Here is a 14926-nt window from a genome sequence, read left to right as displayed (position 1 = left end):
TCACAAATGAATGTATTATCAGCTGGCCAGCTAAAAAGCAAGGAAAGAAGCGCTGCACATTAATTCTCCAGGTCCACAGCCACACAGATTTAGGAACACAACAATTTTAGCCCATGGCAAACAACCATTTCACATATGTAAGACTACAAAAGCCACTACAGGCCACTCCTAAGAGGTTACACAGGCTAGAGCCAAACCATTTGCTAAGGACATGCCTGTTTCCAGGATGCAAATTTGCGTGCTACCCCTTAGTCATCACAGTCAAGTGTCCAACACTGTTGAAGCCTTCACAGAGCAGCATATAAATTCTTTTCCTGGGTGTTGCAACAGTACATCAAACATTATTTCACCATCTGGGATGGAGAGACAGTAAAAGCAGCCACAAACTGCTAACCAAACATACAAACACTAAGCTGAGGAGCACTCCTCAGCCACTGTGTTCGAGGTGCATTCCAGCCATTGCAAGCTGGTCTCTGCTAGTCCTGGCTGATCCAAGGGCACCTCCCAGTTTATACACAATGAAGCCTTCTCCAGTACAATAGGATTTTGGTTTAACAATATAGACAGAGAGGACATGAACTATTTATGCTGGCCAAGTTACTGCTGATGGCTCTTGCAGGTCTTGTTCCTCTGCAGCTGGAAATGCGAGCAGCAGGGGAGGGATGAGATGCAATACACCGCTGCTTTCCTGGGAGGGAGAGAGCCACTCTTCCTGCCTCTTTCCATGCTGCTGCTGCTGTCACCTCCTTCAAACTGAACTACAGAACACTACAGCGAGAGCAGGGAGAGAAGGAAAGTCACCATCATCACCTGTGCCACTCTACCCCACTGCAACACCTTCAGCCAACAGCGTTTTGTACTTGTCACAGCTACGGAGTAAGCGCTCCTTCTGCTACTTCTGGCCTCCAGGTACCTTCAAGCAAGACACATTAGGGAGAGGTTCCTCTCCCTTCCTCCATCAAGTGTACAAATGCAGCACGTCTTTGGGATGGTATTTGGGGAGTAGAAGTGTAAATGTGCTCTCCCAGCTTTGCTTTTGCAAAGGCTGCAAAATGCCAACCGCTGTGGTTCCTATCTCCAATCCAGAAAGAGCAGTAAGTGCCCACAGCTTGATAAGAGCACGTCAGTATTGCCAAAGCAGCACAGAGGCCTTGTGTGAGAAGTTCTTGAGACAAAATACATTACTATGAGGCTCTTTACCGTCCATATATTCCCTAACCAAAGATTCCAGCCAGTCCAAATCCTAATCACCTCATACTACAGAATAACATCACATGCTGCCTCTGCAAACCTAGGACCAAATGGTTATCTGAATAACGCAAACAGTAGCTTGGGCTCCTTACAGAGGTAAGCAACCAAGTGTCAGCAACACAGCGCTTGGCCTCAAAAGCCAACTGAAAACATTCCAGGTCACCCTGACTCCTACATCTGCTTCCAGATTGATTTCACCTCCTCGACTTTGCCGCTTGTAATGAGTGATGATAGCAGTGACCAGAAGTCTCGCCGTCAACAGACAGGCACCACTGGTGACAGCAAAGGAGTTGGGCTCCCCCAAAGCCAGCAGGGAAGCCAGGTTTCACTTCAGTTCCCTAGGTCAGAAACACTATGAGAGGGCAGCAGGACTCCCAGCTGCCTCGTGTTGAAATCTTTCCCCAAAGCCAAGTGCTTCATGCACTGACAGTTCCCCTCCCAAACACAGGCAGGGAACAACAGCAGTGCTGCTGGGTAGGAGAAAGGTGCCATAGAATGGTTTGGGTTGGAAAGGACCTTAAAGCTCATCCAGTTCCAACCTCCTGCCGTGGGCAGGGCCAACTTCCACTAGAGCAGGTTGCTCAAGGCCCTGTTTTTCAGAGGGAATACTGTATATAGTCCTCAGGAATTCAGCTTTCTCAAGGATTTGAAGACTAGCTCTTAAGGTAGTTTAAAAAAAGCTCTTTAAGCACTGACCCAGTGGAAAAACAGCACTCCTGAGATATTCCAAAATAAACCTGAAATTCAATGAGAGAGATATGAATGCAGCTGAGGACAAGATTACCCCAGCTCAGAAAAACATTCCTTATTATCTCACATCACAGTGCTTTGGCAAGGATAACTTATCCAAGGCACAAGGTCACTGCTAAGTGGCTTTTTTCCTGTTCTCCCTGCCCTCCCCACCCCTCATTTCCCAAATTTCCCAGTAAGTTGGTTAAAACAAACTCCTCAGCACACTAATGGGGATCAGCACACTATTCAGCTCCATTTCAAACACAGGAACTACCACATCACACACAAATGACCTTATCTCCTGGAAGATAACTGGAGTCAGCTGCATGTTGCACACCTTCCACTGCTTATGGAATGAAGAAAAGGCACTTTCCCTACTGGGGATAGATCCTACTAGGAGCAATTGAAGTCACATGTAGCAGCATGGAAAGCCCACCCATCTCCCCACAGCAATACAAACCACTTCAGTGCACACACAGACTATTAATGCCTCTCCTTTAACTAGTTAAGATTATGTTTGAATGCAGTGATTTAAATAGAGGCTTAAAACATCTCCACAGACCAAATCCATGTGCAGAAAACCCCCCTCCAAGCTTCTCAAGAGAGGAATTAGCAGCACAGCTCTGACTGTCCCAAGAAGAATGCAGCCAGTGGTGAGCCCCAACACAGCAAACCGCTCACAATGGGCTTTAAAAAGAAATAAAGACACCCATTCCAACTTCATGAATGGGAGCTTCTTCCAGCAGGCACCCAAAGGGCTCTTCCGCCTCTCCCACACTTGGGTTTGTGCTCCTCCAGGTTGTTACTCAGCTCCTGGCCCCTGGCATATGCTTCCTGCCTGGCTCCGGTTCCGTGCTCGGTGCTCGCTCCACCTATTTTTGCCACAGGACTTTTTAGGGCTGTGTGTCCAATTTCAAAGCCCAAGCCCCGGTGCCAGTGCTCTCCGCCGGCAGTAACGCCCACTGCATTCTCCAGCAGACAAAGCACTGCTCTGCCCAGGAATTTGGACTTCCGAGGCAGCTCCTGAAGCACAAGCTCAGGAACAGGCTGCCAGCACCCTGCTGGAACCCAAATGTACCTTATCAACATGAAACCTGCCTCAAATGCTCTTCCAGGTGCTGTTATTTATGCCCTGACTTAAGGAGGGATGCCTGCAGCCAGGCCAATGGGAAAGCATCCTAGGAAGGAAAGGAAAAGAGATGGAAGAAGGCCCGTTACCAACACGCAGCGCTACCAAACACACTGAACATCTCTACATATCCCCTTCAGGAAGCTGGTCTGAGGTCTTTCCCAAGCCTTGGTATTCCAGGCAAAAACTCCTGTTAAGACGGTTGTTAATAACATCTACTCACACCATGCAGACACCCAGCACATGAAAGCTATTAAGATGTTTACAGCATGGAAAGGCCTCATGGAAAGCAGTGGAATTTCTGCACAGCATTCAGCCTGGAAATGGAAAGCTCTGATTAAAGCTGTAAATCCCACAGTTCTGTAAGGAAAAGCTGTCCCTGCACTTCTGCTAGTCCTAAAGAAGATGGGTACCACCACAGGGTTTGTGCTGCATGCTCCCACAGCCCCAAGTACAGGGATGTGCCAGAATGTGCTCAGGATTTGGGTCTGCAGAAGGAGGGCTCCCAAACATCCCCCTTCAGCTTCTAAAGAGGCTGCTGGAGGGAAATCAAGAGACCTTGCACCATCCTCTCTGGAAGAGGGAGGAGGCCACTTTATAACTGAGCATGCAAAGTCCAGTCCATCCACCTGATGGGGGAACGCCTGCCTTCTCCTGCAGGAAACCTGCAACAGCTCCAGAGTACATCCATGAGATAGCAGCGACTGTAAGGAAGAGGAACCAGCCGGCACAGGGACAGAACAAACAGGGATCTACTCATAGGTCTTAGCATTAAGGCTCCTCTGTGCCTTTCAGCCATCAAAAAAGCTCTTGCTTTTAGGATTGTTGCCCAGAATAAAGCAAGAGGAGCGTGCTGTTCCGTAAGGCTGGAATAGAAACACAGCAGAAGATGCAGGGAAAAGCACACACACAGAACTGAGCTATAGCCCCTCGGCGTGCTGCCTAGGAAATGGAAACAGAAAGTGAACAGCAGCAACATCAGCAACCACAGAGGTCTCAGAACAGTGCCCAAACCATAACGCTTTACCTCCGAAACTGCCCCTTCCTTAACCAGCAGCCAGGACACTGAACAGGAACATCAACAACTGAACTTATTCATACAAAATCTATGCTTCTGGCATGAGTATCTTTTAGTAAGACTTTAAGTATTCGAAGGCATCTGAAGACAACACTTCAGGGCACAAAGCAAAGGCGAGATATGAAGAACATACTGCGTACCTTTCAAACAGGCATTCAGTCATTCCCAAACATTGGCAATATTTGCTTAAGGAAAACGTATCCTGAATGCAAACCTCTCGGGCCAGATTTGCGGCCATAAGCAGCCGTTGTGTGCCCAGCGAGCACAGCCCCAGTGCCAATGGATCCAGGGGGGTGACAGTGACTCTTCAAGCCGACCTTCCCCCATGCCGAAGCACTACACAGACCATGCAGGAGCACTGCTCCTGGAGCACACTGGAGCTCTTCAGCCTCCGAACACCCCCGTGAAACTCTGACCTTCCTCCAGCCATGGAGGAGCACCCATCAGTCATCTCTATTGTAAAAGCCCTATGGACATCAGAGCTCCCAGCGCCTGCTCTCTGCCACCAAGCACTCGAATCGATAAGGAGAAGGGGGAGGAAGAGGAGAAGGAAGGGGAGGAGGAGGAATACCTCTTACACAGCCCCTGTGCTCCGTGTCCAGCCGCGTTTTGGGTTCCCTCCCCACAGCAGCGTCTGTAACGTCCCAGCGGCACCAAGTGTTTCCACAACAAGGTCGGCAGAGCAGCAGCACAGTTTACATCCGCCTCTCCCCACCAGCTCCGGCAGCCGACGGTGGCTTTCAGCCCACGGTACCTGCAACGAACCGGTCAGGAGACCCCATGGAGATAGAACCCCCCTCATTGCCTTATTACTATTATATGGGGAGCGGACAGCGGGACCCCGGGGCCTCCCCAGAGCCACTCACTGACCCCGGGGCCTGAGGGGGGCCGGGGAGCGGCCCTGAGGTGAATGGGGAGCGGGGCAGCGGCCCCTGGCGCTGAGGTGAAGCGGGGAGGGAGGGCCCCGGCCCCCAGGGACCCCGCGCTGAGGGGAGGCGAGGCCCAGGGGATCCCGGCCGCACTCACCGCGCCCGCCGCCCCGCTTCATTGAACCGCCGCGGCCCGGCTCCTTCCGCCCGCCCCGCACCATAGAGAGCGGCGGCGGGGAGCGGAGGGAGAGGGAGAGAGACGGGCAGCCCACCCCCACCGAGAGGAGCCGGTCTAAGGCTGGACTTACCATAGAGGCGGCGGCGGCGGGCGGTCCTCCAGGCGGCACCGCCCTCTAGCGGGCGGCTAGGGAGGGGCGGGGCATAAGGGGAAGGGGCGGGGCGAGGAGCTGCACGTGCTTCCGGGGGGGGGCAGGATCCCCGTGGGGTGCTCGATGTGGGGGGGGGTGTAGGGTTCCTATGGGGGTGCTCATCGGGGGGAAGGTCCCCTATAGGGTGGAGGACCCCTATGGGGTGCTTATTGGGGGGGAAGGTCCCCTATGGGGTGGAGGACCCCTATTGGGGTGCTCTCCTGAGGGGGGTTGTGCAGGAGCCCTATGGAATGCAGGAACCCTATAGGGGTGCTCTGCTGATGCAGGGTGCAGGTCTCCTATAGGGGTGCTCCACTGTGGGGCGAGTTATAGGAGCCCTATGGGGTGTCCGGCCCTAGGAGGGGAAGTCCCTATGGAGTGCAGGTCGCCTATGGGGATGCTTTGCCCTTGGGGTGGGTGAAAGGACCCAGGCTGGTTCCAAGGACTCTTCGTACCCTACGCCCCCCCCCCCATCTGGGCCAGAGCAGGTTTGGGGATAGGACATCACCGAGTTCCTGATTGCATTCAATTCCCCTTTGGAGAGCTGGTTATGGGGAGCTGAACCCCGCAAAAAGGCTGAAGGCAGTGCCACATCCCACCCCCATGAAGCCCCCCAACCAGCACTGCAGACTGGAGAGACCCAGGAGAAGGGGAAAACCAAACAAGAATAGGAATTAACCCCAAATCTCATTGGAAATGATCCATCTGCAGCAATGGGGAGGGTGCTCTGGGGTAGTGGGAAAGGCTGTGGGGCAGAGGGACAAATCCCACTTCCATTGAGACTGGTTTCTCAATGCATGTGGGGAAGGCCAATGGCTTTTCCAGGCAGTAGTCGGCAGAGCAGAGGAGCTGTGGATGCCCCATCCCTGCTGCCAGCTGAGGGGTGGGCAAACAAACTGGGCGTCATTTGTGCACACCCCGATACCATCCTCAGACCCGGCCCCATCCTTCTCCACTTGTAAGACATGGGTTGTTTTGGGGTTGTTTTAATCAGTGCACAGGAAAGCAGAGATTCATCAGCGTTAATGAACCTTTCTCCAGCTCCCATGAAGGGGGTTGTGGGAATTGTAATTTCTTTCCTGAAAACTGAGGTTATGGAAAAATAACAGGATAAATACTAAGGTAAGAAGGGAAAACGAGTAAGGGTGGTAGTGAATCAGTTAAAGAAGGAAACAAAGTGTTCCGCCTGGAAAGGAGGATTTCTATGTGGTCCCTATAAACCTGTGATATCAGTAGCATTCAATACCTTGCCTGTGAGTTAGTGACCATGATCCCACTGCTGAGATGCCGGAAACACATTGGATCCTGATGGGAGACCAGTGCTGATGCCAGGATGGCTCCATCACATGGAATTCCAGCTCTGTCAAACAAACTGCATCTATTTGGCAAGGCTACATTCTCAATAACAGCAATACTGATGTTGTTGCTATGCTAAGTACGGCTCTATCACACTCTCCAATTTTCCTGTGACTTCCATATATATGGAACAACAAATGGGTGGCTACCAAGAGTTTAAAGTCGTGAGTTTATTGCATATGTAACAAAAATGAACATGACCTCCTGGGTCCAGCCTACTGTACAATCACGGTTGATTCCAGCTGGTTCCATAACCACATTAAATAGAACTAGGATTTCTTTAAATACTTTGATTTAGACATAAAATGAAACATTAGTGTACAACTTTCACAAAATAAATCTGCCGTAAAAACAGTGGGAAGAAGAACAGGGATAGCAGCAATACTTAAACATGACATGACAAAATAATAAATTAAAAAAAAAAGAAAGAAAAGAAGAAAAAAAACACCCCCACATTATAAAGTGGTCGAGGAACAATGGAAGAAGGAAGGAATTAAAAACCAGATCCATACTGTGTCTCTGGGAACTTGCTGTGCGCCACCCTTGAACCCCTGTACCTGGGCTCCGGCTCCAGGGGGCCCCAAGGGCTGGATCTCTGCTGTACAAAGTGGGTTGGGTTTCACAACCACCTCGACTTGCACTGGGTACACACTTGAGGAGTAAACGCTGAGTTCACCGTCTGGAGCTTCCAGCAGCCTTTCTGAAGCAGGGTCTCTTCTAACGTAATGCCCGAGTTAACACCAACGTTCAGGAACCAGTCTCGTTTCTTCCGCAATGTAAAACACGAGCAAAGTGGTGGTTTCCTACATCCCTGAGCATAGAGTATAGGCTGATGAGCGGTATCAGGGCGAGCACGGAAGGTCTGTGGTGCCAATGGACCAGCTTTTAGGTTTGCCTTTCGGACAGGAACAAAAAGACACGCTGTACCTTGTCGTCTCCTTCGGGTCAGATCCAAGAGTATCCGTGTACGAGGCGGAACAATGACATAAGGAACACCAGACTCGATGTTATTCTTTGGGCAAGTTTGAGAAGTCACAACCAGTTCAAGTGCTGGCAGACCAAGTGGAAATGAACACACAAATTCAGACAGCGGAGGTTATCCCAACACAGAGTCAATGGCTCAAGCTGTGCAAACCCTTGTTTGCATTTCTTCCTTCCCTGGCCTGGAAACCAGCCGTAGAAGAAGAAGCCATCGCTTAAACCCCATTCTGCTTCATTTCCCTCCACCCACCCGACCAGCTTTAAGGCCTGCCTCAAATGCATGTACAGAACAACACAAAGATGTCTTCGTCATCACCGAAGTGGCACGAAATCGCAAAGACAACACGATGGGAGAGGTGGTGAAGCTCTATAAAAGAGAACTGAAATCATTAAACAGACGGTGCCCTATTCCTGTTACTGGCAGCATGGAGGAGGTACCTTCACAAGGGCTTTTAACTACAGCAAACCCCAGACTTGTCAAAACACCAATCCTTGCCTATTCTTTTGTGCATTCCATAAAACACTGACCTAGCAAAGACATTAGGGACTATCATATGTCAGCTGTGGCATTGACGTAAAGCTACTTGACCTACAGATCTCCAAACCAAGGGTCTTTACCTTCACCTCGCTTGGTCTTCACTGAGCCAGTTGCACTGCACGTAGAGCTTGCATGATAGGATTTTGGATCGTGGTGGGCTTTAGTATCTGCTTTTCTTCTTGTTTAATATTCTTTTAGTGAAAAATCCACATGAGGCTGCATGCAAAGCTTTTGGGCAATAATCCATTTTGCACGTGTCTTATCTGACTGGTTTATTGCACATTCACATGTACTGAAAGGGTTAAATACACTCTATGCATGGGTTCGCTGCTACTCAACCAAGACCAGACAGATGCTTCTTTCCTCTCTCTCCTGCAAAAGATCCACGTAGTCCCAACAACCCGAACTGCAGAAAGTGGTCCCCAAGTGCCAAAAGCTTCCTGCAGCACATGGGTCTGACTACACCTCTCCTTACAGTCTTGCTGGATGAGCATCTTCAGCCACCCCGTGCAAATCTCACAATATGGTACAATTTTACACCTCCGATGCATTCCTCACTCCCAACAACAAACCACAAGAACGATGGTGAACGGAAAAGAAAGAAAACCACAAAGAAACAAAACAGAGAAAGATGCCAGGGGTTTGACAAGAGTCTACTTTCTGTCCTATCACAGTTTAAAGCTATTATCAAATTCCATTAAAAAAAGACAAAATAGAAGTATTCCAAGTAGACGTCTTCTAAGAACGATCTCTTACCCACAGCTGAATTTCAATGCACTATTCCATAAACATAACATCTGTTACTTGTTTCAGTAATGAATCTCTCTAAAACCCAGGCTTGCCAAAGAGAAAAAATCCTATACAAGCAAGCCTGCTTTACTTAAGTTTAGACATGTTGGACAGGTCACTGGGTCATTCTGAAGCCGTGTTATGTGTTAAAACACTGTCTCATCTCGGTGTGCAAACTAGAAAAGGTGTTAGTGATTCGGGTCTTTGATTTGCTTCTGTTGCCCCTGGGAAGTTGTTTTAGCAATGTGTTAGGAGAATAAACCTTTTAGTATTAGTTTCTGATATTTGAAGGGGGAAAAAAATAGCCTTTCTATGGCTCTCTGGAGATATTTTTCATCCCTACAGAACTGAAGTCATAAATTCTTCTCATAGCTTTCCATAACGTTTCAAATGTACTCGCTGTATAGTTACCCTTTACCTCAGCCTCCAAATCAGCCTTTGCCAAGGCTAAGGCCTTTGGAACAGAAGTCTTCTCTGTTAACTCAGCTCTTAGTGAGTCTCAGGAGTTGAAGTCACACAAACACACGTGGGGTAAAAAACAGCGGCACAGAAATCACAGCTCTGGGATGGAACAGGTTTTTATCCTCTGCCTCCTCCTCACAAGGCTTCTCTGCAAGGTACTTACATCGGAACGAACTATGGAAAGCAATTCTGCAGGAGGGAATCACTGTTTGTGTGCAAAACAATGAGATTTCAGCCAGGACAACCAAAAAGAAATCATACAATACCAGTTAAGCTGTCCCAGATTCCTTCACTTTTCCCTAGGTGAGCCACAGCTTCCACTGGGAGCTTCCTGCTAAGGCAGAACTTGGATTTCTTTACCTTTCAGTTAAGTGTTGACGTGGAGATATCTTCTGCTAGAAGGTGACTCTTTCAACCGGTGTTTAACATGTGCAATGCAAATCCTAGTGCCAGTCCGACACTCTGCACCCATCAGACTCTTACAAGGGCTCCAGCTTGATTTAGGACAAACTAACCAGGTACATCTACCAGCTGCAAGTCCTCAGCAAATTAAGCTCGCTCCTAATTACACTTTGATTCTATGATTAAAAAACCCCCCCCACATGTCACTGACCCTATCACAATATGTGTTACAAATCTAGCAGAATATCCTGTGTAACCCAAGCCGAGTGGTGAACTTGGCTGCATTTCATTGTATGGGAGATGGAGGAAGAGGGAAGGGGTTATTGTAACAAAGGGGAGGAAATAAAGTTGGAAACCACCAACAAAAGCCCCTACCCCCCCCATCCACCAGCGGCGGAAGGGAAACGGCCCCATCTCTAAGTTGTCTTTAAGTTCCGATGCTTCAGACAGCTTAGCAGGAAGTTCACAGCAAGCTTCTTCTAGCTTTTGATTTGGTGGTCCATGAGCTAGCATCTGTTTCCTTTGGTTGCTTTTTCACTCCACAGCAAACCCACATGTCTCTTCCACAGCTGTCAACAGCTTCTCATAAAGCTTCTCGTATGACTCATAAGGCGGAATGTCAATCCGGTTAAAGCTAGAGGTAAAAGAACAACACATTGAAGCATTTTAGACTGGAGATTAGGAAGAATTCCTTCACCAAAAGGGTGCTCAGGCATTGGGAAAGGCTGCCCAGGGAATGGTGGAATCATCATCCCTGGAAGTGTTCACAAATGGTGCAGAAGAGGCCCTTAGTGACATGGTTTAGTGGTGGACTTGGCAGGGCTGGGGTAAAGGTTGGACTCAATGATCTTAAAGGTCTTTTCCAACCCAATTGATTCTATGATGCTATATGAATCTAAACTATTTATTGGGGAAAAAAACCCTCTAAATAGCTACATATAGTTAGAATTTGGCCTCTTCAGTGGCTGAAGGAGACAAGGTAACAAACAACTGTATTCGTGCAGCAGGAATGCATGACTTCATCGGGCATCTGCAGGTGGCAGAGGTAGGAGTCTTGCAACTAAAGCGAGAGCGCAGCCAGGCTCCTCCCTGCTCTGCCTGCAGACAAGCTGTGCTGCTGCTGAAATGATTTCCTGTCTCTGATAGAGTGAGACTTCCGCAAGAGAGCCCAGGTCTGTGCCTAGTCTGTGCCAATAGCACACTTTCCCTGCATTTGACATCTGAAATCTACTCTTTGTCATCCTGCGCAAGGGCTCATGGCTGGGAGTCATTTCTCAGTGGATGCTTTTGCTGGATCTCACATATAAACAAACTTGCACATAGAAATAAACTTACAAGCGTCTCACTATCCAGAATAATCAACTCTGGGATAAATGAACACCACAGATAGCATACAAGATAAAGCAAGCTGTAAGAAGAGAAGTGGATTATCCTGCTGGCTGCAGAGTATAGATATTTCCAAGCTAGCAGAGCACACTTGGAGTCACCTATGCATATCACACAGTTAATCCATACTCAGGACAAGCAGAGATGCTCCTTTAAACCAAGACAAAGGGAAAGCAAGCAGTGACATGCGGAATGTGTTCATCTTACCAAGTGTGGGCTTTTGGCAGGTTGTCTGTGTTTGCATCTATTAAATGGATGGTAAATAGTCTGGGTCCTGCAGCGCCTGTAGAACCTTACAGACAGACATTCTAGTTAATGCACTTCAACAAAGCCTCATTCCTGCACACAGATTTTGCTACTTATGTAAAGGCAAGAGAGAAAATTACAGTTCCAGCTGCAAACAAAGTTATGGCATAGGCTGAATCTGTAGATCAGTCTGCAGCTGATGAAGGGATGGCAGAAGCAATAGGGCTGTTCACGACAACCTGCAGACCAGTGTTTTGGAAAGCTGCTAAATTCTATATTAACAAAGTTGCACCTTCAAAAATGAACAGAATTAAGCACAGGAAGGTTTTAATTGTAAACCAGAAGCAGGTACTTTCATTTGGAACATCAGTTTACTGTCAGCCAACAGATGGAACGTTATCAGGAGAATCACAGCAGCCAAGGACGCTGCCACCTCGTCTGATGATAAAACCTACAACTCTAAAGCACTTGTTTTAAAGTCTAATGGATTCCTGCCAAATAACGAAAGGAACACGATTCTCATGTAAAAAAGCCATTTGGTCAGCTCTATAACCACGTGTGTGCTTCCATGCAGTGATTTTAACATCAGTCCAGAGTTGCGGGAGACTGCCATCCTAATATTGACACCAGTCAAAGGCACTACACGATGACAGCTTCTCTCACTATCAGCAATGACTGAAGTGTTCACCATCAGCAGAGCTGCTGACAAATGTAAACCTGCTCTTGGGATGTAAAGTGCTTGAGTTATCCAGTCAGACACTGGTATTTTACAAGGGATAGTAAATACCCCATGATTTTTATCTCTTTCTCCCACCATAGATTAACTCAGCCTCCACATCAGTCACCTTGTAAAGCCTTGAAACCTTGAAGTGGGACACGTGTCGAACCCGTCACAAACTGCAGCAGCCTTGCCCTTCTTTCTTCGTCAAATGTTTCCACTGCTTGCCAGAACCACTTCACAATATTGCTATCTGCCATGCAGTGCTTTAGACGGGTGTTTGACTTCCAGTCATTCAGGTCTATCTTATCCAGGCCTCCTATGATTAGCTGGTAAAGGATCACAAAATGCATTAACATGCAGAGTCATTTCAGGTTTGCAGCTGTAAGAGTATACAAACCATTTCATGAAGCTTCCCATTCTTTACGTGCTTGAACCACCTTGTTGGTGCAAGGTAATGCTCCCAAGCAGTTCAGAACAGGCAGTACATCTCTCCAGTTTAACAGCAATGAAGCTGAGGCCAAATAGACTTGAACTAGAACTAGAATCTGCACAAGAAACTATAGAGTCAGAAGCCCATTCAAGACCTTCTTTGTTAAATCAATGCTACCTGAAAAGTAAAGCGTATCTTTAAGAGGGTACAGCACAGACTAAGAAGAAGACATGCCACCTACTGCACAACACACGACCACTGTACTGATGCAGGTTTATCTTAGAGGTGCCAATACACCTACAGACCAGACACATCACTTCAATCTCTTTTCCAGATGACACCAGGTTGCAAAAGGGAGTCACTGGTGGCAACAACAGATCAATTGCACAGAAACAACTTCATTCAACCAAATGTGTGTCATACTCTACATTTCCCATAATAGTCCATGTTGAGGGTCACATTTCTGAGAGCTACCATTTAGCAGCTCCCTTTTTGTGCCACCGAGGCAGCACTCACGCTCGTTTACATTATCAGGGCAGTTGTGACTGTTCTGATGCAGCCAGCATCGAAATACGTAATGGATTTTTAATCTGCCTTTTCAAGCAGCTAGCAAACGGAATGCAACAACTTCATGGGATTCACCAGCATGCACGAACAACTAGCACAAAGCTAGTGCATCCAATACCACAAATTGTCAATGTGCCACAGGTTGCCTTCTAAAAAGGCAAAAGTAGGTGAAAAATTGCTGTAATGGGACTTATTTTAAGAGGGAGCAATCTGTGCCTCAGGATTCAATGAGAAGACAAATACATTTCTGTTTGCTCTACACTTCTATTTTAGTCTATAGAAACCATGCCCTGTGTGCATATAGAAACAGCCATGATTGAGAAGTAACCGAAGGAAGCAAGTTCTGGGGTAGATAACACGTTAGGTCTTGTCAGTAATGCCTCAGACTCGCAGTACTGCTCAGAACACCTGCTTTGAGCATTAATCCTGCATTAGACAACCTGACGTACTTGTCTTTCCCCTTTTAAGCAGCCCTCTCAATAATGTTAACCCAAAGAATGTCTGGAATAAACCAAAAAGGGTTTGGTTAAATGAACACAAAGCTTTCCGGTACATACATTGAACTAAGTTTTGTAGGTCTGGTTTGTTCTTAAAGCAGTGCTTGAGTGTGGATCAAACAAATTACAGAACTATTCCATGTGGATGAACCACATACCTCAAGTTCCTTCTGGTCGAAAGGCTTAAGGAGGTGTTGAGGAATAAGTTCATTAAAACCCTTCTGCAGAGCCAGGAACTGTGCCTCTATTCCTCTCATGAATCTCCAATTTACATACAACCTGGGGGAGGAGGGAAACAAAAAGTCAGGGACAGTGAGCTAGATAGGACTGGGCTTTTTATAGCAGAGCTGGAAGATGCTCATTTTACAGAGGAACTTGGTTTAGTACACACATTTAGTATTCTGAGAGCGTTTATCAGCTTCTTTTCCATCAACAGTTCCTATCTTCTTGACATTATATTTACAGGGTATATTTTTGTTCTGCAATACCTGACATATTCTTTCTTGTTCTCTTCTGTCACTGGAATATTCCTGCCATTTGGTTTGAGTTCATGCTGTAAAATCCGCCCAAAAGCGTTGTGTTCCACACAAAATGTATGGTCCAGAACTGGGGTGATATCGTTCTCTCTGACAACAGAAAGAAAGGGGGTAAACCTAGTAGGTTGGACAGTCTCATAACTCTCAGTGGTGATGCTGACGTTACTGAACACTTAAGCAGTCTTCAGGGTAAACCTAGTAACTAACCATCTGCGTTTCACACCGCTAGGAGTATTGCCACAATGACCACTTTCTATACAGCTTGAAAGATGTTGAAGAGCCTGATTAAATACCGATCAGATACGACTACAGTAAGGTACTAATAGTACATTAGATGTACTAACTAGAATTAGTTCATTAATTCTAGTAGTACTCAGGATAATGAATAAAATCCTATATATACAAACACGCAGACATAAAGATACATAGAGAGCAATACTCTGATGTGCTTTATGTATCAGCATATAACAGCAGGTCGAAGGAGGTGATCCTGCCCCTCTACTCTGCTCTCGTGAGACCTCACTTGGAGCATTGTGTGCAGTTCTGGTGTCCTCAACATAAAAAGGACATGGAACTGTTGGAACAAGT

General features: G+C 47.3%; 2 protein-coding genes across 8 annotated transcripts in view; both read right to left on the bottom strand.

Moving 5' to 3' along the window:
* RNF216 (ring finger protein 216) overlaps positions 1-5390 on the bottom strand; it is a 79967-nt gene extending 74577 nt beyond the window's left edge. Inside the window, exons 1-2 of one of the 2 annotated variants that reach the window (XM_080619872.1) lie at positions 5368-5390; positions 4762-4944 (exon numbers count right to left, since the gene is read on the bottom strand). The gene's annotated coding sequence lies outside the window, so the exon portion shown is untranslated. Of the gene's footprint in view, positions 1-4761; positions 4945-5216; positions 5298-5367 lie in introns of those variants that run through there. The other variant, XM_080619871.1, reaches the window with a different exon arrangement.
* A 1543-nt stretch (positions 5391-6933) lies between these two features.
* The window catches only part of SMURF1 (SMAD specific E3 ubiquitin protein ligase 1), a 46894-nt gene continuing 38901 nt past the window's right edge, over positions 6934-14926 (bottom strand). For 2 of the 6 annotated variants that reach the window (XM_080618538.1, XM_080618533.1), the window contains exons 14-18: positions 14291-14428; positions 13961-14081; positions 12433-12634; positions 11549-11633; positions 6934-10589 (exon numbers count right to left, since the gene is read on the bottom strand). In XM_080618538.1, coding sequence (XP_080474664.1) covers positions 10490-10589; positions 11549-11633; positions 12433-12634; positions 13961-14081; positions 14291-14428 — 646 coding nt within the window. In that variant the 3' untranslated portion in view covers positions 6934-10489. The remainder of the gene's footprint in view (positions 10590-11548; positions 11634-12432; positions 12635-13960; positions 14082-14290; positions 14429-14926) is intronic. The other 4 variants (XM_080618534.1, XM_080618535.1, XM_080618536.1 and 1 more) reach the window with 4 other exon arrangements.

Source organism: Psittacula echo (genome assembly GCF_963264785.1).
Source record: "Psittacula echo genome assembly, chromosome: 5".
NCBI classification, from domain to species: domain Eukaryota; kingdom Metazoa; phylum Chordata; class Aves; order Psittaciformes; family Psittacidae; genus Psittacula; species Psittacula echo.
This window is presented reverse-complemented; position numbering and strand designations above follow the sequence as displayed.